The following is a 27,484-nucleotide window of genomic DNA, read 5'->3' as shown; positions in this document are numbered from 1 at the left end:
AAGTAAAATTTTTTTTCATTTTAGGAAATCCCATTGTCTGAAATTTTGTCTCTGGAACCTGCAAAAACTTTCACTTTGCTGCCTCAAGGAGCCAATCCTCATTGTTTTGAAATAAGCACAGCAAATATAGTCTATTATGTTGGGGAAAACATAGAAAACCTCTCAAGTGTTCCACTGAATAACAGTGTTATCACCAGTGGTATTGGCATCGATGTGGCACGAATGTGGGAGATGGCAATACAGCACGCCCTGATGCCCGTCATCCCTAAAGGGGCATCAACTGGGTCAGGACCCAGCCTGCACAGTAAGTTTATTCATTTCCTCCATTTCAGATAAGTAGAGTCGTATCACAAATGACATTGCTCAATCTTCTGTACACATTGAAAAGAAGTATTGCACAACTAGTAAAGGCTATTCTGTCATGGCTTAGCACCTGTCTACATATTATTTTAAACACCACAGTTTCTAATCTATGTTTCCAGTTATTAATAGGACATCTGTATTAATATGCAAGATGCAGATTTGCTAGTGAACAAACAGTTGTTATATCAGTAAAGGCATTTCATCCACATTTGTGTTGTCAACATGAGTAATAGCCTCCTTGTGCCAGAGGCATGAAGTTCCTAAGCTCCAGTTGGGAATTGATAGATTTTTCCCATCATGACTGTAATTTATGCTTCTAGCTATCTGCAGAAGCAGCTCTTCACTCTTTAGGTTACTGCAGCATAGACGATACGCTCCCTTTCATCACATTTGGCTGTACAACTGCCACATTGTCCCATGCTGAGATGAAATGAGCTCAAGTGTGAAGAACAGCTGTTCTAAGCACAACAAGGCATGGATGTTACCAAGGACCAAAAGGACCGAATATATCTTTGCCTCCAATTTACATACCTTTGGGTAATTCTCTAACAAAGATGACAGTTTATAAACCAAACATGAAACTGTTTAAATCTAGCTCAGGTACTGATAACAAAGTAGCACAGAGCAAACAATTCCCCACTACTAGGCATGTGTTTGCTCTGCTACTTGTACTCCGCCTAGTTGGTGTAAAGCAAATTTGGATATGTCTACACAGTTTGGATTACACCTTTTTTTGCAGTATACACCCACTTTAGCACTTGACATCTGGATGCTATTAATGCAGTGCAAAATGCTAATGAGACTTCAAGCCCTTCAGAAACCAAGTAATACAACAGGCTATGGCGTTACATCTCCAGGCACAACAGCTCACTTACCAGACTAGATGAGCTCTGTCCTTTGCTTTCTCGATTGGGTTCCTGCATAAAATAGTGTCAAATTCTGGATGTCACTTCAGTCAGGCTAGTTGCCTAGTGTCCCTGGTTTGAGCCCAGCATAGCTAGACAAATCGCCTAAAATGCTGGACTGGGAATGACAGCTGACTTCTATCCCTCTTGGGAAGTTTGAAAATTTTCTTTACAAGTTAGTAGTTACCTTCGGGTTTTTTGTGCAAAAATTAAGGTCAACTGAGATCTTTAGAACAAATTCCTGTGGGGAGTGAGAATGATAGCAACTTTCTGTCTTCTGCTCAAAATGTAAGACTCAGCCATGTCTTTGTCCATGCTTTTTTTCATGTAAACACAAAGCAATACATACATTTGAAAACAAATTCGCAGTGATAAAAAGCATCTACATAACTGAAACATTCCATTCCAAAACCAATCTGTTCCTAAGGAAAGGACAAGGGGGCATATGGGGCAGAAGTTACTCATGCTTCTTACTGCCACTAGGGGAGGTGCTGATGGGTAGTAGCAAGTGTCTTCAGTGTGTAGTACAGACTTTATAATAGCAGACACTGGTTTTGATGAGGCTGAAATCCATACTAAGAAAATGAAAAGTCAGCATGAACAGGATTTTAGGTAGAGGTAGAAGACAAGGAGCAATGCTCCAGAGAATCATTCTTTTCTCCCCAAAATTATGTCTTTGTGTAATATGGTTAGCAATAGGCATATTCTTAAGTTTATTGAACCCCTCGGTAGGTTTGCAGTCCAAAATGCTTATGGCAGCATCCTAAGCTCTGAATTTGTAGAGGTTGGATCTGATGTTTATTGTATTAAAGCACAAGTGCAAGTTTTTGTTTCCATTATATGTTTTAATGATGTCTCTTAAGCCAGTTGAAACGTGTATTACTTTTAACAGTATGCAGACCAATTTGAATGCATATTGGCCTTCATCTGAATAGCATCAAATACATCATAGGTGACACTGTAAATAAAAATTATTATCAAATCCACTAAATAAAAAGAGTTTACCCTAGTTGCAGTTATGTACTTGCATGAGATATAAAGCTCCAAAACAGAGTGGAAAAAAACAATAATAAACTTATAAATGGGAATCATGAGATTCCACTATTAAAAAATTAGTAATGAAATGTATAATTCTGTTCTTTTCCATACAATGCAAAACTGCTGTTCAAGTCACATATTTGTGGACTGGTGTAATTTTATATTGACTGGTAGATGAACAAGCTGACCTAATTGGTCCAATTTCTAGAACTGTCAGTAGATATTGATGTAATGTAAATGTCATTTCCTATTACTACATGTTTGAACTAAACGCACAGCAATCTAAAGTATATTTCACTTTCTTCCCCAGGGGATATATCCATCAGTATTTCTGTGTCAAACTGCCAAGTTCAAGAAAATGTGGTGAGTGTTCTCTGGATGCTGTTGCTAGACATGCTATGATTAAACTTTCAAAGTCATTGATCTGTTTTGCAAAGAGGAATGTTAGAGGAGTTCTCATCAGCCATTTTTCATTTTTTTGTAGAATGAGCTTTGCTAACTTTTGAGAAAAGTCATCTTCATGGCACCTTTTCTTGAGATGCAAGAATTGCATATGAGTAATTTCACTTCACACAAAATTTAACTATGGATCCTTGCAGGATGTTAATTACCAAAAGGAAAAGTGAGATGTAGAAGTTATTAGTTCATGGAATTTGTCAACTGAACTTTCTAAAGCTAATCACAAGCCTTGATAACTATACTATTTCCTGTCATCACTGAGAGATCAGATAGTCTCTGTTGTACGAAGATGGAACTTTATCCAAAGGAAGAGTTACATGTTTTGTTACTCATACGTAAAGAGTTCTGTGTTTCTTTTACGCTAGGACTGTTAGACACAGGACATGCAGATAAGGTAAACAGTCACACCACTGGTTTTCTGTCTCATGGGCAGGGGAAATAAACAGGACTCCCTGCAGCCAAGTAAAGCTTTGTGGCAGCTCTGATATTTGCCAGAAAAAGGTTGCCTGCTAGGGATGTGTCCATTTGTTTCCTAAGAAAAAGCAAGACAGCCTTTATTATCAACTGGTTTGCGTTCTTTTACTTTTCATTGTATATGCTGCTGGTTAAATATCAGGAAACTGAAACTGAGCTCCAAGATTTGAGGTTTGTTTGAGTCTCCCAAATGAATCTGCTAAGTTTGTGCTTTAGCCTGTGTTTAGGCACTAAGAAATAGTGAGACTTGAGACTCCCTCTGGCACAGACGGAATATTTTACCCCTCTCAGTGGACAAGCGCAAAAAGCCAAAGCCCAGAACTGCTGATACTCACAAAGCTTCTTATAAACTGAGAAACCACTTGCATTTCCATGGCTGACATGAGCTGACCTAGGAACTTTTCCAAGAAAATTTTTAATTTGTGATTTCTCTCTTTTCATAAAACTGAGCAGTAATTCTGAGATTTGGAATCCTGTGACATCTGGGTAGAACGTGGCTGACAAGACTTTCATCTTCAGCTTTCACAAAGTTTAAGTGTAATGCTACACGTTGAGGGTTACTTGCCTGGAAGATGGCAGTGGCTGAAACCTATCAGATTCAGCAGTTTTTACAGCAATTGCAGTTAATGTAGCTTTTAAGAAAACCTATATGAATGTTTTTGGCAGATAATACGTTTTGAAATGTACTATAGTAAATGTATGTTACTTGCCACTAGAAAAACAAATGAAATATAAATTTTTTTTTCCATATCTCAGGGCTTAATATTTGTTATGTTTATATAAACAGGATATTAGCACTGTATACCAAATCTTCCCAGATGAGGTGTTGGGATCAGGACAGTTTGGAATTGTTTATGGAGGTAAGACTTTGGTGTGTTGTACAATTATGCTTAAGATAGAAAATTTCTTGAATGGTGAATTTGGAATCTGAAATGTTTTGTTACAGAAATCAGCTGCCCATTATTTTATATAAGCAGTATTTATTAAATAATGAAACTGGTTTTTGTTGACAAAGTCTTTTTGTAATTTGTAGTTTTGTACCCAGTAGTGGGTCAGTTCATATTAATAGCTTCATATGCTCTATAAGTTCTAGTAAAGAAGACCCTGAAGTACAGAAAATGGTTCTTTTTGAGAACTATAATGGACCAAAAAAAAAAAAATTCTTCTTCCTGCTGTTTTTGTTGGCATGTTTTTGTGAGCTTTTTTCCTTTGTTTTTCAGTAGTTTGTTAGAATTGTTTCTGGTTTTTATTTTCTTACCCATTTTTCCTCTCTTTCCTCCTTTTCAGCAGTTTTTGGGGGTGTATTTAGGTACAGCTGTTGATTGAGACAATGTGAAGTGAGAACTAACAACAAATATCTCACTGAAGAATCTCTATGGCTCTCTGATAATCTTGGGACATGCACTCACATGCTTAAAGGCAATCACTTATTTCATTATTTGCTAGTCTGGAGCAACTATCGAAGGACTAAGCCTACAACCTGCCAGTTGCAGAGCATGCAGGTTAAGTATATGAACAAGCATATATATATATGAGAGAGCTAACTTTGCATCTATACTGTTGAAATGCAGAGCTGACTTTCTCATATGTGTATGTTTCTTATGTGTTTAAACAGCTTTGTCAGGTGATAATAAGAAAAGTTCTCTTGTCAAAGAGTAGAAAGAAGGAAAACGACAGAAAACTTATTAATGACTTAATGATTTAATTTGCTGTAAACCTGCTCTGAGAATTACTTGGTTGTGGCCATTTGTACAATCCAGTGAAAGTGGAACACTTTTCAGAAGTAATCATGTTAATTAATAGAGGCCTTTTGTTGTATTAATGCAGGAAAACATCGCAAAACAGGAAGAGATGTTGCCATTAAAATAATTGACAAACTAAGGTTTCCAACTAAACAGGAAAGTCAACTTCGTAATGAAGTTGCAATTTTACAGGTATTTTTTCATTCTTTTGACTTTATTAACTCCATTTATACATTTCTATAAGTACCAGATAATATGATAATTATTTTAATTGATAATCACTAGTATTTTTGCTGCTAAATCTGCATAAACAGCCATGACCAAATGTATTGGCAATGTCACATTAGGATTTACAATTTCTGTAGTTTTTAGCACCAGCCACAATAAAGGAAATGTGTATTTGTTAAACTAATTTGAAGTTCATCCATTCTCCTGTACTGTCCCTAGAAATTTCATGCCTGTTGCCTACAGGTTAGGCACACAGTTTAAATTATGAAATACTGAAACATTGTCTGGTTTAAGGGGAGTCTGAAAACTGGCTATGTAATGACAAAACCTACTGGTCATGTTGGGAAATCTAGTGCTGTGTTTATCTTTAATAGAATCTTCATCATCCTGGGGTTGTAAATCTGGAATGTATGTTTGAGACGCCGGAAAGAGTGTTTGTTGTTATGGAAAAACTCCATGGAGACATGCTGGAGATGATCTTATCAAGTGAAAAGGGAAGATTACCAGAGAGAATAACAAAGTTTTTAATTACACAGGTAAGAAATTAATAATACGCCTAGAAGGAGATTGAGATCAAATATTACCACTGTTTCGTATGTTTTGTTTTTGGCATAATTTACTTGTCAGACTTATGAAAGCCTGAACTGTAATACCAGGGATGGTAAGACAGCTTTGTGTACATTATCTGATAGGTAGTAAACCATTAAGAGGACCTAGAACTAGACACATGTACAGCTGTCTGGCTGCTGGATGAAAGGGCCGTCAAGCTACAGTTTCTCATATGCTTGAAGAATGAACCACAAGAAAGGGATGCAAAGCACTAACAGCAAACTCTTGAAGACCCACACAAATAAATTTGAGCCTCTTGAACTGCCCTATACCTAACCATTGCAGTTTGTACTATACACTTTTGTGCATATTTTCTGTGCTGAGATTGGATCTCCGCACTACCTCTGATTAAATGAGTGGTTTCCTGTATGACTTCTGTTAACAATATGATCTGGGGTTTTTTTTGTTCTTCTTGTTGTCATATTGCTTCTTTGGCTTCCCATAATACTGGTTTAAATTTAGATACACAGTTGAGTAGTGAGCCACCCCAGAGTTAGAGCAGCCTGTGTTTCAGCAGTCAGGAAGAAGAAATGAGGAGCAGGAGGAGGAACAACAGTGTTACGGTGGAAGTTTATTCTTTGGGGTAGATTGTAGCAGGTTCCCTAGTTTTCAGGATTTCATGGGCAAAACTGCCACCAGCTTCAGAATTTGGTTTCTTGCCTTCCCAGGGTCATTCAGCAGGGCCATTCCCTGCTCTAATACAGTGGGAAATTCTGTGAGCCCCTGACCAGACAAAAGGAATGGTGTTAAAGCCACAGGAATAGGATGGATATCTGTTACACTCTGTTGCCATGTTCTTGTGTGTGTTATGGAATGAAAATACATGCAATGCTCCTTATGCTTTCTCTCTTCAGAAAAATGCTTAAATTGGATCATATAATATTTCTGTGAAATTTTTTGAGTGAATTTAGATCTGGAAGGTCATTTTGCAAATGTTTCTGCATCCAAAGAGTTTACACACAAAAAAGCAAACTGGTACTTAGAACCCAGTTTTAAAAAAATGTTTAGAATACAAAGTCTTTCGAGAGGGAAAAATATTCCATAAAGTGAAACATCTTTGGGCCCCTCGCTACAAAAAGGACATTGAATTACTCGAGCGTGTCCAAAGAAAGAAAACGAAGCTGGGGAAGGGTCTGGAGCACATGTCGTACGAGGAGCGGCTGAGGGAACTGGGGTTGTTTAGTCTGGAGAAGAGGAGACTGAGGGGAGACCTCATCGTCCTCTACAACTACCTGAAAGGAGGTTGCAGAGAACTGGGGATGAGTCTCTTTAATGAAATAACAAGCGATAGGACAAGAGGTAATGTCCTCAAGTTGCACCAGGGAAGGTTTAGACCAGATATTAGGAAGCATTTCTTTACCGAATGGGTTGTTAGGTGTTGGAATGGGCTGCCCAGGGCAGTGATGGAGTCCCCATCCCTGGAGGTGTTTAAGAGTCGGGTTGACATAGCGCTGAGGGATATGGTGTAGTTGAGAACGGTCAGCGTTAGGTTAATGGTTGGACTAGGTGATCTTCAAGGTCTTTTCCAACCTAGATGATTCTGTGATTCTGTGATCAAGAAAACTGGAGACACAGCAAATAGTAGCTGATATTTTTTTCTTTTTCTTTTTTTTTTTTCCACTGTAGTCATTCTTGTAAAAGGTAAATTCTTGTTGCATTGTTTCTCTCTACACTGGTCCTTGCTTCTTTGAATGCTGATATTGTCCAAACATTAAAAAACAAACAAAAGTATGACATTTAAACCTGAATTTCTTTCTGATTTGTTTCTTCATAGATCCTTGTTGCTTTAAGACATCTTCATTTCAAAAACATTGTTCATTGTGACCTCAAACCAGAAAATGTGTTACTGGCATCAGCTGATCCTTTCCCACAGGCAAGTAGAAAATGCCCTTTCTTAAGATAAATTGTTCAAATTAACAAATGTTAGCAATGATTATTTTATGAACAAACAAAAAATTGATTAGTGGCCTGTCTGTAACTCCCCCAGAAACTACACAGAATTTTTAGATATGAACAAACTAATCACTTATTGAAAAAACTTTCCAAAGAAGATATGTTTGAAAATCCTTGCCTTTTGTCATTTGCCTAAAATATTCAACGAGATATTCAAGCGTGACACAATTACTTGTGGATTGTTTCTAATATGCTCACCGTTACAACACAAATTACTTGTCTGGTTGATTTGGTCCAGATAAGAGACAATTTGCAAGCAGTCACCAGAAAGACAGTTATTTTTCTGAAAGTTAGCGTAGAGCTCAAGAGGTGCTTCTTTACTTTTATGAATTTAAATGCCAGGTAGATTGCAGAATATTTAAATATACTTTCTGGGTCATTGCTGTATTTCTCATTAAAGGTATTTGTATCAGCTCCTGTTGTCTTTGATCTGCAGAGTTCGTCTGTGATCTCCTCCAACTGCCCGTATTCAAAAGGAGAACTATAGATGATTTGTAAATAATACCAATATCAGTAATTGGAAAGGAAGGATCTATACTGAAGTGTTAAGTGAGAATTTTTAAGCAGCTAAATCTGTCCCTCTGAAGAAATCGGACAAGGAAGTTTGTAGAGAGGCAGGGTGTAACGAGGTTCACAGTAAAATAAAGGTGGAAGTTCAAGAACTGAATTTTGTCAAGTTGCTTGATTTAGGAAACAGCTGTAGATAAAACACTTTGTCTGTTTGCCATGTTCTTGTGCTATGAATGAATAAGTATTACTTCAGCCAGGAGCCTGAGCTGTTAGGCCCATCCAAAACAGTATTTCTTTCATTCTAAGCTGTCCTGTGTTACTGATTTTCCTGTGGTTTATTCATGAAGTGAAGGAATAGAGGGAGATGCAATGGACTGGTAATCTGGTCTAATGTCATGGTGGAGTAAGGGTATTCCTCTCAAAGAGGAGCTTAAAAAAAAAGTATCCTTGAAGGAACAGTAGAGATGCATCTTGCAACTAAACCGTGATAAAAGCTCCTCAACTATGTATCTGATAATAAAAATAATGTCTGTCTTACTATAGCGTTTTTCTTTAAACAGGTAAAACTTTGTGATTTTGGCTTTGCCCGAATCATTGGAGAGAAATCATTTAGGCGTTCAGTTGTAGGAACACCAGCCTACCTTGCTCCAGAAGTGCTGAGAAACAAAGGCTATAACAGATCTCTGGATATGTGGTCTGTGGGTGTCATCATTTATGTAAGCCTCAGTGGTACCTTTCCATTCAATGAAGATGAAGATATACATGACCAAATCCAGAATGCCGCTTTCATGTACCCACCTAATCCATGGAAAGAAATTTCTCATGAAGGTAATACCTGTTTGTGGCTGGTTTTATATAAATGCTAAAAAAGAGTAGTTGTGTTTTGCTTTTTTTTTTCCCCTGTACATAAAGGGGAAAAAAAAGATTTGAAATTTCAAGGTACTGTAATGTACCATAATGTAATGTCTCTGGTTTGTGCTATCAGCTGCTTTAGACATTTCCTGCAGAGCATGTATAGACTGCATATGGCGTAATCCTCTAGCATGGGATATCTCCAGGAGGTGTTGAAGGAGGCACATGGCCACCTACAGATTGGGTTGCTATAGAACCTTGTGGGAAACCTCAGCTGGTGGAACTGGTGTTGCTTATATTTACTTCTGTACCTCTTCTTTCAGCTCTAGTGCCTCTGCAGTCTTTTTCTTGTTCTACTTGTGCCAGTAATTTAGTTTCCATTCAGTAGGATGCTGTACCCTGATAGTCTTTCTGTGGAGAAGATAAAAAACACTGAACAAAAAAACCCCAAGCAGATGGGGTTTCAAGAACAGTGTGAGAATGTGTCATAGAAGAGACTTTATGCAGGGAGGGAAGGCTTGGAGAAAACCAGTGAGACTTTTGAAACTAGAATTCTGGTCAATGGCGTCAAAGACTTTTGATAGTGAAAGAACAATGTGAATAATTCACTATGAACATCTTTAAAGAAGGTAAATGAATTCTATTAAAGGTGTCTCTAAACACAACAAAGTAGGGCATTTAACAAAAATACCAGTTCTGGTTCCACCAACATTTTCCTGTACATACCAAACATTTTCAGGCAGTTTGATTTTCTTTGGGATTTTTTTTTTTAATCATTATCTTTGTCCTTAACTTTTTGCAAGATTGCTTCATAAGTCTTAAAGCAAAGGAAACATAAACATCAGATCCTTATCTTTTTTTCTGAATTGTAATATGTACCAAAGATATTAGCATTTACAATTTTCATTATTTACACTACAGTTTTTCTGGGTTTCAGGTGACATGTTTAACTTGCATGTTAAGTGTAGCTTAGAGAAATGTGCCTCCTGCTTACTATAATATATATTATACCCATGTGAGATTGTCAGCTGAAAAATGCTTTGAGAGCATTGTCTGTTATTTTATCTTAGTGGCAGATGAAGTTTGATGAGATCTGTTGGAGGGGGGAAAAAAAAAAGCTATGAATCTGCACAATTACACACTGAAGTCCTCCTGAACCTCCACACACTTCTGATATGTAAGCTGACAGAATCTGTTGGCAGCAATGCTTTCTCTGGCGCTAGAGATAAGCAAACAGCAATCAACACAGAAGAGGCTGCAAGAAATTGTCTCCCACAAGTTTCTACTGTGGTAGACATAAGATCAATTTCTACATTCAAAGGTGAAGATTCAGTAGAGCACCTTCAGAAAACTCACCTACTGGGGTGTTATCTCTCCTTTTGTAGGATCACTGCCTTCATTAAGAGTTAATAGATATCAGGCTGCAAGCATGCAGAAGGATGGGGAGGAACACACTTTAACAAATTACTAAATTAAAGCCTGCTTATACATTGTGATTTTATTATGTATTTTGAATTGCTATCTGATGAGCCATTCTGTTGTGCTAAACAAAAACCTGAAAAAAGTCTGAACAGATCCATTATGTTTATTTAACACAGGGAGTTGGAGTCTAGATCTCTATCCAAGTATTTCTTGATAATGCTGATTTTTAGAGCTCAAAATTGAACTCAGACTCCGGATTATGTAGGGGAAATAAAGGAACGGTTTTCTCAGGTCAGCTACTCTGGTGCACACTCCTGCGCAGGTCACATGAGGGCAGGTGCATGGGCCCTGAGCACCAGCCGGTGCCATCCCCTTGCTGTTACCTGTGACCATATAGCATGGTTAAAATGCAAATCCGTATCCAGTGTCCTAACACGTCTAATCTGGATTACAGTTCTGAACAGTGCCATGATAATTGATGCTACAAATGGTTGAAGCGTTTGAGGGGAAACACAGATGATTTTAAAGATTTTATGAAGTTGCTTACTTAACATGGCAAGTAAAAACAATTTGAAAAGGAACGTGTACTTAAATGTAAACTATGGTAACATGAAGCTCATTTCAGTTTCACTGGGGCTCATAGATTTCTTTGCACTAAATCCTACAAATCTACAAAATTTAGACAGATAATTAGTTTCAGTCCCAAGAAGTTGCATTTGTGCACTTGAAAATCTTCCTTTAGCTTGTATTAGGCTCTTCCAGCTTCCCAAACAGGTTAAACTAATGAATTGGTTATTTGCCTGCCATATCTTTTCCATTATTCTTTTTGCCAATTATTCTTAATCCTTGAACATTTTTCAACAGAAGTTTTAACATTCATGACTATGATTACTTCTAAAATTTTTTAAAGTTTCATATAAAAAGATCCATAATAGATTTATTTTAAAGGCACAGTAGATTCTTGTTTAACTATTTCCTGGAATTTGTATCATAACAGTAATTTTCCCAAGAGGACAATAATTACCATCAACTAGTTCTTCCATGCAAGCTTGTAAGGGAGTTATATTCCAGTGTGGAATGTGATACTGCCACAGAATCTGGCAAGGTCTTTGTCAATAAACATTGATCAGCCTATTTCTTTCAAGCTGATATGATTGAAATTGCTGTTTGTTGTGAAGGATATACACAGATATTTTCTTGCAAGAAGCATTATTTTTTGTTTTAAAATTAAAACAAAATCGTTGAAGTGATTTTCTCTTGTAAGAAAGAAAAAATACTGAAGATCCAGCTGGTAGTTCAATTTAATTATTGACATTTTAAAATTTTACAAATATTTAAGAGAACTTTAACACATAATAAACAACCACAGTCTTCACAGAAGCCTTCAACCAAAATTTTGCAGCATTGCTATAGCATTAAAAAATTGAAACCAGAATTGATTAGACAAGTATCATTGTCACAGGCAAAATAAATATTATCTTTAATGCAGATAAGAAAGATCTTTTTAAAGTGTTATGCTGTGTGAATTTGAAAAATAGGAGCCATTTGTCAAAAGGTTACCATAAGTAAAACTGACATGAATATTCTTTTTTCTTTCTCCATTACTTACTGCTTTCTTCTCATACATCCAAAAGACAGTGCTGGGTCCAAGCACTCTTTAACAATGGGTTCTATGAATTTTACATTACAGCTAGATTTTAAAAGTGGTACCTTCATCCAGTGGCTATATTACTTGCCTCGGTAATAGCAGGCAGAAACTGAGACTTCAGTGAACTTAGAAGAGCTAGGCTACCATCTAAGAGAATTAATATTAACTCTGATTTATGCATGCCAGTAAAAATGCTTGGTTCTCTGACCATATAAAATGCAATATGCATGACTGTTTCTCCTTTTTTTTACTGCTGAAATTTGTCAGTACTGGTTGCTATGAATGTTCATAACAATCCTAGAAACACTGTTGTAGAACAGTGAGAAGTAGTAGAAAAAATTCCATATCAGTTTGAGCTAAAAAAAAGAAGAGAAGGAAATGTTTATTCAACCCTATTGCTGTTTATATCAACAGTCCTGCTTGATGCGCAAAGCAAGTGATGGCAGATAAGACAGACAGCCCTAAAACAATTGGGGGGGCAGGTGATTACTTCACAAGTGTACCAGGTTAGGATAACAAACATAGGCAGCTGATATACCTGAGCTAGCTGCTTCTTAAATCACAGGAACTCATTTGCTTGAAATTCTGTTGTATGTACTTTTAGTGGAACCATAAATTTCAAAAGTTGTGTGTTTTTTATCTTCTTACGCAATTTTCAGTTTAGTTTAAGGGAAGTGATTGCCAATCAAGTGTATTGCCAATGTCTGTGCAACAAGGATTTTATTAAAGGGCATATAATTTGTCACAGAATGGCTAATGAAAGCAGTGTTAGGAATTTTTGCATGCCTATGGCAAAAATCAATGCTGAGGAAAGCAGAACAGTGCTTAAACCTTTTGTTTCTTGCTTACGACTGTTACTCAAACCTTTTGTTTCTTGCTTATGACTGTTACTCTGGGTCAGAAAGCCAAACTGGATGTAAAACTTGCAACTGTAGTTATTTCAGCACTTTTTTCAGACCATTACTCATGTAAAAAGTTTAAGAATAGCTAAACTTAGTTATTGCCATGTTTACTTCTATTTTTATTGTAATCAGAGCAGAATTAAAAGCTCATCTATTTTACTTTTTAGCAAAATCACATATTTCTTGCCGTTTAATGGATGGTGCACAAATTAGAGTGAATGATGCTGTGTTTATCACCACTTTGGTTTTAGTACTTAGTAGATACTTTTTCTGATATTGCCATGCAACAGCATGTTAATTTTGGAGCTGGAATGCAGAAGGTAGCAAAAGTTTAAAAGAAAAAAAAAAAAAAAGAGATAGGTCATACCTAAACATTGTTGTCTGGAAAAGCAGCAACAGTGGTAAAGTAGCCTAAATGTTCTCATTCTGTGTTCCTTATTCAATTATTGATCTTAAGGTAAAATTCAGTTAACTTTTGAAATTCTAAACTGCATTGATGAGGTAGTAGATTTGTGAAAACACATGACCCATACCAGTTTAAACTGCCTGATAATATAAATAATACACTTAAAATATTAAGTCTGGCATGTTCAGAGCAAAAACATATGGGAAAAAAATGTATTTTGGAGGAAAAGTATGTCATGAATGTAATAGTGTGGTCTCTGTTAGTTTATTTACTGGAGAATTACTTTTTCTATAGCATTTTCTAGCAATTTTTATTATAAAAATCTACAGTCACAAGCCAAGAAAGAAGGCAGAATCCATTTGAGGATAATTTTTTTTGTCGTTTAGCCGCTATCAACAGTTCTATCTTCTCTGCCACTCGGGATTGTGGTCTAGTCATTGTCTATGACTCTTTCCTCTCCATAATGTGTCTATTTGGTGTTATAACATCTGGATTAATCTCATCAACTCTTCCTGCTGAGGAATTCTAGCTTTTTTATGTAATGATTTGTCTGTCCTCTTCCCCCATTAAAATATAACCTATAAAAACTAAGACCTTTTAATTTTTTATAGCTCTCAGAAATGTATATTTTCCAAACTGATTATCCATTCAGAACATTTCTACGAGCGTTATTTCCCAAAGCTTAGCCTTCATGCACAAAATCCCTTCTCTAACTTCACCAAACCCAACTGCTTTACGTTTTAAGGTTTGTCAGAGATTGTGTGTGGACATACAATTTTAGAGATTCCTCCATGGGGAATTCTGATTTCCACCCCCACTAAGTGGCTGCATTTTCCTACCTTTTTCCAATAGCTTCTCTCTTTTGAAAGAATACTCCCCAAAACTGTGTTTGTATGTCTAAATAGAATTGTAAGACATTACTGTAGAGAGGTAGTTTCTGTGGTAAACTTTGGATGTCTTGTAAAAAAACAGGTTTTGTCACAGCCATTCAACATTCCATCACACAATCTGCTATTTCTAATTGGTTTTCAGTGATTGTCAAGCCAGCTTACATTTCAAATGCATTGAATTGCTATATGACAACTTGACCTTAATTCAGACTTCACTGTGGAATTTTACTAGATACTCATACAGAGGAATCTACTTGCAGAATTCTTCCCTTTTTTATAGCTTTAAATTTCAAATCTGTCAAACATGGAGCCTATTTTCAACAGCATTACTGTTTGTTTCTGACTTTGACCTTCCAGTCCACCAAATTTGCATCTTTTCAAAAGATGTAATTTGACTTAGCTACAGGCTACAAAATAAATACTGCTAAATATAAAGACAGAGGTCCCTTAAAGATTTTGTCTCTCTGCGTATTAGTGTATTTTACCTCATGTATCTTCACTGTGGTGGCTGTTCTTTTGAACTGCGTGGTCCTAAAATGTGCTATGTCAAGCTTGGTGTGTTTTGTTATGTTGTGGAATTTTCATAAATCTTTGTATTCATAATTCTTTTTTCCTCAGCTACCAACACAGCTATTACTACTAGCCTGATGAGCTATGTAATGTGCACACTGTTGATTAGGTGCTTCACATTACTTCATATATTAAATAATTTGGGAAGAAATAATGCAGTTTCTTCCATACATTAAATTTGATCATGGTGTGCCTGTTATAGTGCTTCTGAGTCAGAAATAAATACCACAGCTGCCTTCAAATCAGTATTTATTTAGACTTGTTTCAGCATAATGTGAATAGAAACTCTGTTTCACGTATTAATGGGAAAGTCACATGAATGAACATTAAGTATGAGGAGGTCAAATGCATGTTATAGCTCAAAGATGCTCTCTGCCTCAGTAAATGTTTAACTAGCTGTTTAAACTAAAGACTTGGCTCTATTTACACATTTGCTAGTATAGATTAGTATTAGAAAACCTCTCTTGTAAAGGTGTATCTTATAATTGCCAAGGATTTCTTTTAGTAGTACAGCTTAAGAATCCATGTCACTGAAAATAATAAGCTTTGCCAGCTGAAGTTTACTTTTTGCCAGAATAACTGCATGTACACTAGAGCATTTGTCACAAATCTGTATTAATCAGCAGTAGGGAAGGAGTTTACATGTATGAAAAAATTATACCACTAATCAATAGAGCTATACTCAAAAAAATCCAGGGTCTAGGAAGTCCTAAATTTTATATTAATGGCAGCAGCTTAAATTTTTACAAGTGATGGCTGTAAAGGTAACTAATATTATGGGTGTACTTTAAAAATTCTGGACCAAGTATACGTTTATTGTTAATTTAGGACTGTTTTTCTTGATATTCTTAAGGTGATTTCTTTTTTGTAACTTAAGTGAAAAGCTTAATGGTATGTAGGACTGTATGGTAGGACTAAATGAATGGTAGCTTCATAATAGGGTTTTGAGATATTTTGTAAACTTTTGTGTTAATGTGTGGGTCACATTCTAATCAAGTTAAAGCAGTCGTTCCTATGAAAACTGTTATTATCATGTTAATTTGATAGTTAGAGTGAAAATTGTTACTGTATCTTTACTGCAATTATTTGCCATACTAATAAACTGCCATAAGCAGTTTAGAAACATCAACATCCTGACTCTGGAGGTTCTTTCCAGAAAAATGCAACTAAAGAGCAATCTTTCCTAAAATCAAGGGGACATACAGCTTTTTAAAGTTGCATTTGAATCTTCATGTTAGGGATTCTGCTGAATCTATCTAATTCTAAACCTATCTAAATGACCAGTAGTCGTGCTACTGGAGTAGTTGGCTAGTTTATCCCCTTTAACAAAGTCTCCAGTTCCTGGAACTTGATAAGCCCTCAGCTGGCTGCTTGTCCTATCCTTAAATCATAGGAAGTAAACAGGAGCCCATAAAAGTGTTTGAAAAAGCAGTACCATAATCCTCTCAGAACTTCCATTCAGGTTGCTTCCTTGATGATGACCTGCTGGATTCCCTAGATGATGTGCAGACCATTGTCATTGTCAGACTTAATAAACTCCTAAAATGTCTGACAAGGATTAGTTTAAAACCTGATTTAAAAAAAAAAAAAAAAAAATCAATCTCTAGTGAAAATTCATAAAATTTACTTTAAAATACAGTGTAGTGGCTACCCTCTCCCCAAAACTGCTTTATCTTCCTAGACAGAAAATTTAATTTCCTAACAGTTGATGCCCTAATTTGGTCCCCTGAATCACACGTGAGTTGTATGTCTACACTAAATGTTAATACCTTGCAAATTTTTATCTCCAGTGGTTTTAATCAGTGCAACTCAAAATGTAATAATCAAACTATTTTTTTTTTTTTTTTAAATTCAGAAATTGAGTCAACATGAATCTCACTGTTTGTACATCTTCTATGAATTGTAGCCAAACCAGACTATGTTAGATAGTGGCTGTCAGGACAGGGTGTTTTTTCTGTAAGCTGAAACAGAGAGAATAACCAGGATCTTTCCTCATTTCCTTTAAATAGTCCCACAGAACTTCTCAGTGTCTGAACCTCTACAATTTAACACCAGCTAACTTCAGAATTTTCTCATTAACAGACTATTCCAGATCCCTAAGGAAATCCTTTAATCCTTCAGTTCCAGCACTCAGCCTGTCTCAGCCTGTCTGTGTTGAACTCCCTAGCTTCTGCTTTCCTTTACACAGCACTGTCCTTTTGTTGCCTTGCCAATATGTATTAATTGCACCTTCACTTCTGATACTCAGAACTCTTACACTTGAGAAGTGACTTTTCCTGAATTGCATGATTTCCTGGTGAAAAATAGCAAATGTTTTTTGCTGTTGAAATGGTTGATCTCTTTCTTCACCTACATTTGAAAACTTTTAGTGTTAAAGTGAATGGAATTGTATCGGATAGTTTGGGTCCTAAGTCTTCATAATAGTCACATTACATTTGTGGGTTTTTATTGCTAAAAGGCAAGTGATACTCAAAACTTCCCTGGTGAAAAGAACCCTAGATAAAGAACTAAAAATAAACACCAAAACTTGATACAGATGCAGCAATATTCCAGTGGTGAAACAAGCAGATTATCTGTGTAAACTGTTCTCAAGGACAAATGATTGCTCAGTATTGACAATTCTGACCATCTGGTGAAGCTGCCTTTTCATGTTCATCTTAGTTTCCTTCTCAGTCCTTCTTTGTGTACCTTCTCTTGTGATTGTTTCTACACCAATGCCTTTTTGGTCCGTTCAACAAGCCATTGGCAATTTCTCCCAAGAATACAAATATGTTATTACATGTAATATATCACTGTCCTGAAGGAAAAAAAAAGGGCAAAGGGGTCATCATCCTGTTGTAACTTGAGGGAGGCTGAATAGTTACGTATAACTTCATCACTTGTAAGGCTTACAGTCATATCTGCTTCCAGTGGGTTGGACAGAAGATGCATAATAGAGACATTATCAGTACTCCATGGCAGGAAGAATATTCAGTAGGTACTTGGCAGTTATAGAGGCACATCTTGGGAAACATGCCCTTATATTTCAACAGCTGGCTGACTGAAATCAGTTCCCGGGACAATCAACGCTCTCATCAAGTTCTTGACCTATTTGCCAAACTGAGATTCATAGTAAATGATTAAAAATTATCTCTGAAGATCATATACACCTGAATACCACTGAAGATAATAAACAAATGGAAACCCTATTAAATTCACATTCAGTACTGGCATATTTATCAAAAACCAGACTGAAGTCTTAATGTAATTCTGCTGAATTTAAGGGTAAGGTGACAGTGTTGCAGAAGGTGCTGATGTTTGCCGATACCCAGATTTAGTGCAGTGCATAAGGACTATATTCTCCTCTTCCAAGCATCAGATAAAAACAATGGCCATTACTTTTTCCCAGGTTATATCAGAAGTCACTCTGTAACTGAACTGTGGTGTATGACTGACTTTCTGTCTCTTCCTCATAGCTTGGAACTTGAGAACTTCTCTTACCAGTAAAGAGGAAAAAGATCAACCCAACTATTTTGGAAAACAAATGAGTTTTCAGAGTGCTACCATCTATCAGTAGTGGTCGTATTGGCTATCCACTGGCTTTCTGATCCCACATCCACTTCACAGACAATTTGAGAGGGCACAAAATAAACATGAGTTAGAGAATTCAGCATGAACTGTGCTTCACACTAAAAGAGACAGTAGCTAAAAATCTGTTTGTCCACAACAGAAAAAGTAAAATTAGGACCATCTGCTCCAGGTAAAGCATGGCTCAGAACCTCTGGCAGTGCCTTATTTGTCAGAATTCCTGAGATTTGTTTTGTCTCATTACCAAAATTGCTTTGATTTCCAAGATAATATTCAGCACCACAAAGTCAGGGCTACTTTAGTGATCATCCACTATTGCTAAGAATAGGTCTGTCTGTCAAACTTACTGCATACATCCAGATAGGCTGCCATATACAGTCCCATTTTCCTGCACATTGTGCTGATTGTGCTCTGTCGCATGGCAGAAACACACAGAAGGCTCTAGTTGGCAAACTGAGCCTGGGGAGAGGAAGCCCCTGTTAAAAAAAGAAAAGCTTTTCCATATTGCTGCACAAAATACAACTTCAGAGATGGACCAGTTTAAACAATTCTGTCCCATCTCCTGCTCTTAAAACAGACAAGATCGATTATTCAGCTCCTTCAATACCCAGCTGGCAACAATGTTCGTCTGACATGTTTCAGACCCAGTTCCCCTTGGTAATGCCATGTTTCTGTGTTACTTTCAAGACTGACTTTCCCTGTCACCATGATATATACAAAGAAATAAAGATGTAAACCAGCATACTTTGGACAAGCCAAGGGATATTGTGATGAAGTGGGAAAATTGCAGTGATCTTATAATTCGTTGTGGCCAGTCAATTATTCTATAACAATAAGCTTCCCCCAAAACACATGCTGAACATTTAGCACCACCTAGAATAGAATTTAAACTTTCATTATACCGTCATTTTTTATTTTTAAATTTTTTTTTAATGGCTTTAGTAGATGCATTCTAAGTTCAGCAATCTCATCCCAGAGATTTTTCCAAATGAATCACTCAGTGCAGCTCCATGCACTGGTCATTGACTCATGGGCCTCTTCCCTTCAGGCACCACAGCACACATACCTATAACCTCAGTGAATCATTGACTCTTCAAAAACATAGAAATAAGACATTTGTCTTGCCTTTATGAAACGTGACTGTTGACTAGCAGGTAAAAGCAATGCTCAGTTCAAAAGAATAGCATTGCAACTTAGTGACTTACAAAACCTGATTCTTCCACTCAGTGCCTGGGAAGGTGCTGCTGTCAGTCTTCTAAAAGTGATACTGAGAGTCTCAGAGAAATATATACATATATATATATATGTTTACTGTGGTACCTGAAGAAATACTGTAGTCCTCACTTACATGAGATTTGTTTCACTTGAGCAGGAACTGAGTGAGAATTGTCTTCAGTCTTTGCTGTGTACCTGCAAATGAACACACAGAGGTAGACAATATGCTAGCTAGCTGGCAACTGTTTAATAAAACAATTGGAATCCCAAGAGGAAGGGTTGCATGGGTACCTTCAGGGACATCAACAGACTGCAGTTTGTGAAAAGCTGGAGTAAGAAGACATAACTGTACTCTTTCTACAACTGCCATGTCTGTCTCTCTGTTTGCATGTCCTAGTTGAAATAAATATATTTAAACTGAAATTTTCCAATATTATTTCTTTTCAGCTATTGATCTCATAAATAATTTGTTGCAAGTGAAAATGAGAAAGCGCTACAGTGTGGACAAAACATTAAGCCATCCGTGGTTACAGGTATTGCTACAAATTCCATGTTTTTTCTTATGCATTTAGGGTCTAAGTATATAACAAATTTTCTTTTTTAAACATGGTAGAATCTAAGCAAATCTACAAATGTGAATATGTTTTCAGATCCTGAGAACCTCATACTCCTTCACCAATTTACCTGTAGATTCTCATTAATTTCTGAAGTATTAGATTCCAATACTAAACTCTCTCACGTTGTCAAAATACACTACAAAAATATTTTATCTTGTTTGTCCACTGAGAAGTTGATGTATATTAAAATAAACTCTATAGTCATTTGACTTACATTATCTCATTGCCTGGAGTCTACCCTGATTCACTTCTTATTAAAACCAATCAACGGGCTTTCACTTCACAGTCATCAGAAGTGAATTTGTATGCCTTCCAGGAAAATACATTACCCACCTTCAATTGAAATCTTCAACTAAAAACTGAACTGTTAGGATTTTTTGAGATGCTAACAGCCACTGTCTTCTGCTCCTCATATGGTGTTTTTTTTATCCTGGCAGCAGCCAAATCACTGCAAGTTAAAGACCTAAACCAGAATGTCATGGTTTGAGCCCAGAGGGCAACTGAGCACCAAGCAGCCGCTCGGTCACCCCACAGCCTCAGGAATGGGAAGGAGAAAATAAAACAAAGGCTCAGGAATCAAGACAAGGACAGGGAGGGATGACACACCCATTGTGGTCACGGGCAAAAGATAGACTCCTTAGGGGAAGAAGAAGAACATCAATTTAATTCAAACATCACCACCACCACCACTTAATTTAACAATCAGAATAGAGTAGGACAGTGAGAAGTATAACCACATCTTAAAAAACACCTTCCCCCATCCCCCTTCTTCCCAGGCTCAACTTTGCTCCCGATTTCTCTACGTCCTCCCCTACAGTGGTGCAGGAGGCAGGGGATGGGAATTGTGGTCAGTTCATCACCCATTGTTTCTGGAGCTCCTTCCTCCTCAGGGGGAGTGCTCCTTGTACTTTTTTTCTGCTTCAGCACGGGGTCCCTCTCACAGGAGACAGTTCTTCATGAACTTTCTCCGACGTGAGTCCCTGCCACAGGCTGCAGTTCTTCATGAACTGCTCCAGTGTATGTCCCTCCTGCATGTTACAATCCTCTCACCACCAAACTACAACAGCAGAGGCTTCCCACAGAGTCCTGGCCTTCTTTGGGTGCATCCACCTGCTCTGGCATGGGGTCCTCCACAGGCTGCAGGTGGGCATCTGCTCCACCATGGACCTCCATGGGCTGCTGTCTCACCATGGGCTGCAGGGGAGTCTCTGCTCCAGCACCCCTCCCCCACTACTCCTCCTCCTGTCTTCCACTCACCTTGGGATTTGCATAGGTATCTCCCTCAAAACTCCAACTCCTCCTCCCAGGCTCCCCTTCTTAAATATGTTATCACAGAGGTGCAGCCACCATTGCTAATTGGCTCGGCCTTGGCCAGAGGCAGGTCTGACTTAGAGCCGGGGGAGCTTTGAGGGGGCATCACTGTAGCCCCCTCCCCCGCTACCAAAACCCCGCCACACACAAACCCGACACACAGAACCAGTGCAGTGAGCAGCCAGGGCCTGTCCCACCAGCCCCAGCCAGGGAGCAGGGCAGGCAGGGGACAGCCCCAGGCCAGGGCATTGAGCCTCTCCCTGGGGACAGGGACAGGCTGAGGCCAGGCTGGGACATCAGTGTGCAGGATCTTCCAAGGTATCCACATTTCCATCTAGGAAGGTAATCATGGCACAGATCAGATGTATAATCCACAATACAAAAGGAGTCTTTATCCAAACTGAAAACTGAGTCCTACTCCAGTACCTTATAGCTACAACTGTTTCTCAAAGTAGAGGGTGACCTGCTGGTATAGGAGGAAAAGGGCTGCAACTTCCCACCCTGCACCCCACCTTCTCCAGGGACATTTCCCCTGGGCTTGCTTTCTTCCTCCCAGATTTCCTGTCACTCTCCAGTCTTTTTCTCCAAGACTGCTCTTCTCCCTGGCAACCATTGCAGAATGCATTTGTCTGACTGAGCCTTTGGGGAGAGAGGTGATCTGGGCTAAGGTCTGCAGCAAGGATGCTGGTTGTCTGACATGATGGGACAGGGTCCTTCTATGTACATCCACTTTTATCACTTGTGCAAAAGTGAGCGGAGGTGAAGCAAGGTGAGGCAGTATGGGAGCAGCTCTAGCACAACAGATGAGATGAGTCCTCTTTCCAGAAGAGCCCAATCTTGTGGGCTGAAGAAAGATAACAGTGGTGCAGGGCAGTGAGACTTCAAGGTGATTTCTGAGAGGATGTCTGTGTAAGAAATGGACCAAAGGATGTGAGATACTAAGGTTGAAGGCTTGCGTGCATTTACAGTGTGCAGGCTTTCTGGTGCTTTGGCTAGGTGACCAGTGCGTCTTAGGTTGAGACAAGGTGAAGGAGAAAAAAGACAACTGGATACAGGATTGTGAACAGAGGTTAGTCTCCATGGGGCTAGGATTGGCTTTATTACTGCAGTTTCATGTATGCTTTGGGTGGAAATAAGAAAATTAATTATTAAACTTGAGATATGCTTTAGGCAGAACAGAATCTGCAGAGCATGATGGTCTAAACAGCGTGAGAACCAAACCAGTTTCCAGCTTTATTGTTGACTGTCAACATGGAGTTCAAATGTACCTTGACGTCTAGATGCACATGTCTCTTTGAGCACACCAGTAAATTGCCTGTTTGGAAAAGCAGATTTTTTCCTAGCCCAAGCTGAATTCATATCCTGCACCATTCTACTGAGATGAAGCAACTGTCTTGACCATCTGATATAGGTCACTAGGATGTACATGTATGATTTAAAGTTGTTTCTTCTTCTTTACTCATGCTGTGATTAGTGTGAGGAATCATTTTACCACCATGCCTCATTTAGATATTACGGAAATCTGTAGACTATCCATACATTCTGCAAAACAACCTGTAATATCTTCGTACTATACTTATGACAGACTTTAATAAAATTAATTTATCAAACAATCATCTAGAGATGAAACCTATCTCTATAGGCAGATTTCATATTTATTAATTATAAGATTTTTCCGTTATGGAGCAATATGGATGCATGACCTTTAGACTGACGAGTTAATAGCACTTTGCATATTATTGGTAGTAAAAGGGAATGTCATTTATTTTGGGAAATTTAAAACTAATACTGTTATTCTATTTCAGGACTATCAAACCTGGTTAGATTTAAGGGAACTTGAATGTAAAATGGGGGAACGTTACATCACCCATGAAAGTGATGACTCCCGATGGGAAGAGTATTCAGGAGAACATGGATTGCAGTATCCAGCACACCTTATCAGTCCAAGTACTAACCATAATGAAAACACCAAGCTAGAAGAAACAGAAATGAAAGCCCTCAGTGAGCGTGTCAGCATCCTTTAAGTTGCATCCCCTATAATCTGTCAAAACACTGTGGAATTAATAAATACATACGGTCAGGTTTAACGTTTGCCTTGCAGAACTGCCATTATTTTCTGTCAGATGGGAACAAAGCTGTTATGCTGTTACACTGTTGATGTATCTGAGTTGCCAAGACAAATCAACAGAAACATTTTTGTGTGACCAACTGTGTTGTATTTACAAAAGTTCCCAGAAACACTAAACTTGTTATTGTGAATGATTCATGTTGTATTTAATGTATTAAAACCTGTCTCCACGGTGCCTTTGCAAGCTAGTGTTTTTCTTACTTGAGCCTCATTTTGGTAAGAGAGAACTTTCCCATGAAGATCTGGGGGGTTTTTTGTGCATCGTTAGTATTGTAATTGTAAGCAAACTCTTGAAGAGTAGATTATAACTGCTGTTCTGTGAACAACTTCCACCATTTGGATAAAAGCTTTATTTAGTGTTGAAAAAATAGAAAAAGCAAAAAATAACAAATTGCATAGTACTGTACAGTTTCAAATCAGATAACCTGTGTGCACGTGTTTGTGTGTTTGTGTATATAGATACACAGACACATACACACAATATAACTTGCTCTTAAGCCTAAATGCCTTAGTAATGTAAACTGCAGCATGTCAGTTGTATTTTCCCTTTTCTTAAAGTATTCTTCTCTAATATGAATATTCTCTAATATGTACATTCAGAAGCTAAATAACTTGTTGACTTTGTGTATGTTTTCAATAAAAGTCTTATTAATAAAATAGGTTCATTTTATTAATCTTTCTGTTTAAAATATATATCAGAATTATATCAAAAGTAGGTGGAATAAATTAGTTCATCATTAAGAAGCCTATGTGGAGGTAGGCAGGAAAATGCTGCCAGCTAACCTGCGTACTTGTAAAACCTATTTTGTAAGAACCTACTTGGACTGATTTTATATTGTAACTTCAATCAGTTTTGAAACATACTAGGGGAGTAGGGAAGTTGAGGACACGTTAATGGGAATTTAGTTTTTAGAGAAATGTGCTGCTTCTGCTTTTCCACTGAGTTCCAATGAACTGACAAGGTATATGGATCTTTCCTGCTCTCCTTCCCTTCAGAACTTTAAAGATACTAATTTTCGTTTCTAACTTAGTGTTCCAACACTAACCCATTTAGCTTTAACTGTGAGAGAGGTTCAGGCTGCACTGTAAAATATGTGCCAGTGACAAGCTGAAAATTATTCTATGCGACAGGATATCTCTGAAGAAAACAGTTGATATACAGGTATTGAGGTTAAAAAAGAAAGGACATATGGGATGAGAGGCAGAAGTATGCAATGATAAGAGCTAATAACCACATATGACAAACCTCTGTTGATCAAATCTTGGCTTTACGTTACAATCATGAGCTTCTCAGTACATAAATCCATTCTTTCCTCAAAGAAGAGCTTTGTGAGAGGAAATTTATGCCAGATACATAATGTGGCCAAAGCCAGCAGAATTTTTTTTAGGTATTTTGCTCCTCTGCTGATCAGATAGTTTGTACTGTAGAAGAAATGAAGAAAAGGCACCTTTATTCAAACAGAAAAGATTATATTTTATAGAAAATAAAAAAGTATTGTGAAAAATTACTTATAAATCTCTTCTCCCTCCTCTGCACCTCTTTTCCCAACTCCCACTGCCAAAAAAGAAATCTTCCACTTCAGCTGGACCCTGAAGGAAGCTTCCTGATAATGCTGGTCTTGTAACATGTTCTGAAACAGCTCTGGTTGGGCAGAGTTCAAATGTGTTGACTATTCTGCCATGCTGTAATGTCTGTGTTTTCAGTCAGGATGTTCCGACAAGGCTAAATTTGGCTAATCACTGGCCATTGTTTCTTTTTCATTCAGCCTTAATCTTAAATTGGCAGTAAAATAAAGATAAAAATAGGCTGATTTGATTATCAAATTTCTGTCAGTAAAAGTGTATATGTGTGTATATATTTAAAAGGAAGTCTACTTAAAGGTGGAGTGGTGGATTCACGGATATATAAAGGTTATATTCTGTTCATTGACAAATAAAGGAGTCAAGCCAAATTAACTATTAAAAAATTAAATTGAGGGAAATTATCGGAATCATATAGACTTTGTTCAAATGCTGGTACCATGACTGTTCATAAGGAGCCATAACCTCATAGAAGTGCCTTAATTTTGCTGTCTCATTCCTCTATGTTAACCAGTAACAGATATTTAGAGCTCTGCTTTCATATTGATTAATTTAGGTGAGTCAGGATTTTATTAGTGGCTTGGTTTTATTTACAATTAGTGTACCGACCCTTGAGGAAAGGTAATTTTCAACAACACAGTTTTTTCAAAAATATTTCTCAAAAATATCAAATAGCGTGCTGGCACTCTGTTCTCAAGCAGGGGCACTAGTCAAGAGATTAAAAGAGAAAGTAAAACTACTTTGCAGCACCGGCGTCTCTAAAGCTGGGTGACAAAACTAAAAACAGTGCAACTTTTAATAAAAGAAGGACACAGTACTTACACTAGACAGACTTCTGTTGGTAAACATACTTAATCTCATGGAGCACTTTTGATAAATTGCCAACAGAACAGAGACAAAAGTAAAATTATTACTCTGAGAAACTTTTTGACTAGCTACTAAACATCATTTCAAAGGAACTCTTGTTTTATTACTAGGGGCATATTATACTTTTTTTTTTTTCTCCCCATGCCTGGTTTTTTGAGCACTGAGGCTTGCTTCATTGCTTTAAGGAACTTGTTGTGCAAATATTCATTGCTTTTCAAAAAATAATCTGCCATTAGCCAATATAATAAATTAAATTTTTCCCTGCTGCGTTTCAAAACTGTTGCACTGTGAAATTTGAACTGTTGCAGTTCAGCCAGACAGATGAATTCACTGATTCCTAACTCAAAGCCTAAATGGAAACTTGCTCTTCCAGACACATCAGCATCAAAGTGTACTGAAGTAAAACTGGAATTGTGTTGTCCTACATGATTTTCCTTTGCTTGTTTTACTCAGGAAAAAGGAATGGTAGGCTGTTCTGTAGTAATAATTCCATGGCCTTTACATTTTCCGTTAGGCCAACAGTTCCTGCACATGTATCACAGAAGCAAAACCAACAATGGTTATGCTGCACATAAATACTGACTTGAGGATCATGTTAAATTGACATGATGGTATTTCCTTTTCTGTGTGCTACTGCATATCATATGCATATCAAGCACATTTGTACACATAATCATACATCTGTAGACATGTTTATTGTGTCAAAGCTTAGCTGTGGAGTGAAGTAGCCAACACGTACTTGCAAGCTAGAACTTCTGGTTTATGTTAAGTTGCCATTTTCACTTCTGCCATCTTCTTTTTTTCATTCTTCTTTATCCAGTGTCTTGTCCAGACAGTTTAACTCAGCAGACAAGGTGAGCAAAAAGCATGCACTTGCACAGCTTGTATAGCTTAACTGTCACACAGCTGCTCAGCCACGTGTGGCCATCCATCCACACCTTCAAACTGTAGGATGGAGGGGAATTCCTGTCAGTGGGCCTTGCCTCCCATTGTCTCAGACACCACATCAGACCTCCTTGTTCTCAGCTTAGTAGGATCTCTTCAAAACTAGTTGGATATTCTGCCTTCCCCTTTTCTTCCTCTTCCCTCCTCTTTCCCCTCTACACCTCACTATTGAAAAGCCTTCTTAGAATCTCACCTCTCCACTAGTTAGAAAGTTGTAAATCCTGACATCATGGCAAGGCAATAACCATCTGGTTTTTGTGTCAACAGTCCTTTTTTTGTTTG

General features: G+C 37.6%; 1 protein-coding gene across 4 annotated transcripts in view; it reads left to right on the top strand.

The window, feature by feature from the left end:
- PRKD1 (protein kinase D1) overlaps window positions 1-24,466 on the top strand; it is a 150,791-nt gene extending 126,325 nt beyond the window's left edge. For all 4 annotated transcript variants that reach the window (XM_074824541.1, XM_074824539.1, XM_074824538.1 and 1 more), the window contains 9 exons: window positions 25-304; window positions 2,617-2,669; window positions 4,027-4,099; window positions 5,067-5,173; window positions 5,584-5,745; window positions 7,593-7,691; window positions 8,842-9,109; window positions 20,201-20,286; window positions 23,487-24,466. In XM_074824541.1, the coding sequence (XP_074680642.1) occupies window positions 25-304; window positions 2,617-2,669; window positions 4,027-4,099; window positions 5,067-5,173; window positions 5,584-5,745; window positions 7,593-7,691; window positions 8,842-9,109; window positions 20,201-20,286; window positions 23,487-23,705 (1,347 nt within the window). In that variant the 3' untranslated portion in view covers window positions 23,706-24,466. The remainder of the gene's footprint in view (window positions 1-24; window positions 305-2,616; window positions 2,670-4,026; window positions 4,100-5,066; window positions 5,174-5,583; window positions 5,746-7,592; window positions 7,692-8,841; window positions 9,110-20,200; window positions 20,287-23,486) is intronic.
- Window positions 24,467-27,484: the final 3,018 nt, after the last annotated feature.

This window comes from Strix aluco, chromosome 4, assembly GCF_031877795.1.
Source record: "Strix aluco isolate bStrAlu1 chromosome 4, bStrAlu1.hap1, whole genome shotgun sequence".
Classification (NCBI taxonomy): domain Eukaryota; kingdom Metazoa; phylum Chordata; class Aves; order Strigiformes; family Strigidae; genus Strix; species Strix aluco.
Note: the sequence above shows the minus strand (reverse complement) of the source record. Positions and strands in the feature narration are given on the sequence as shown.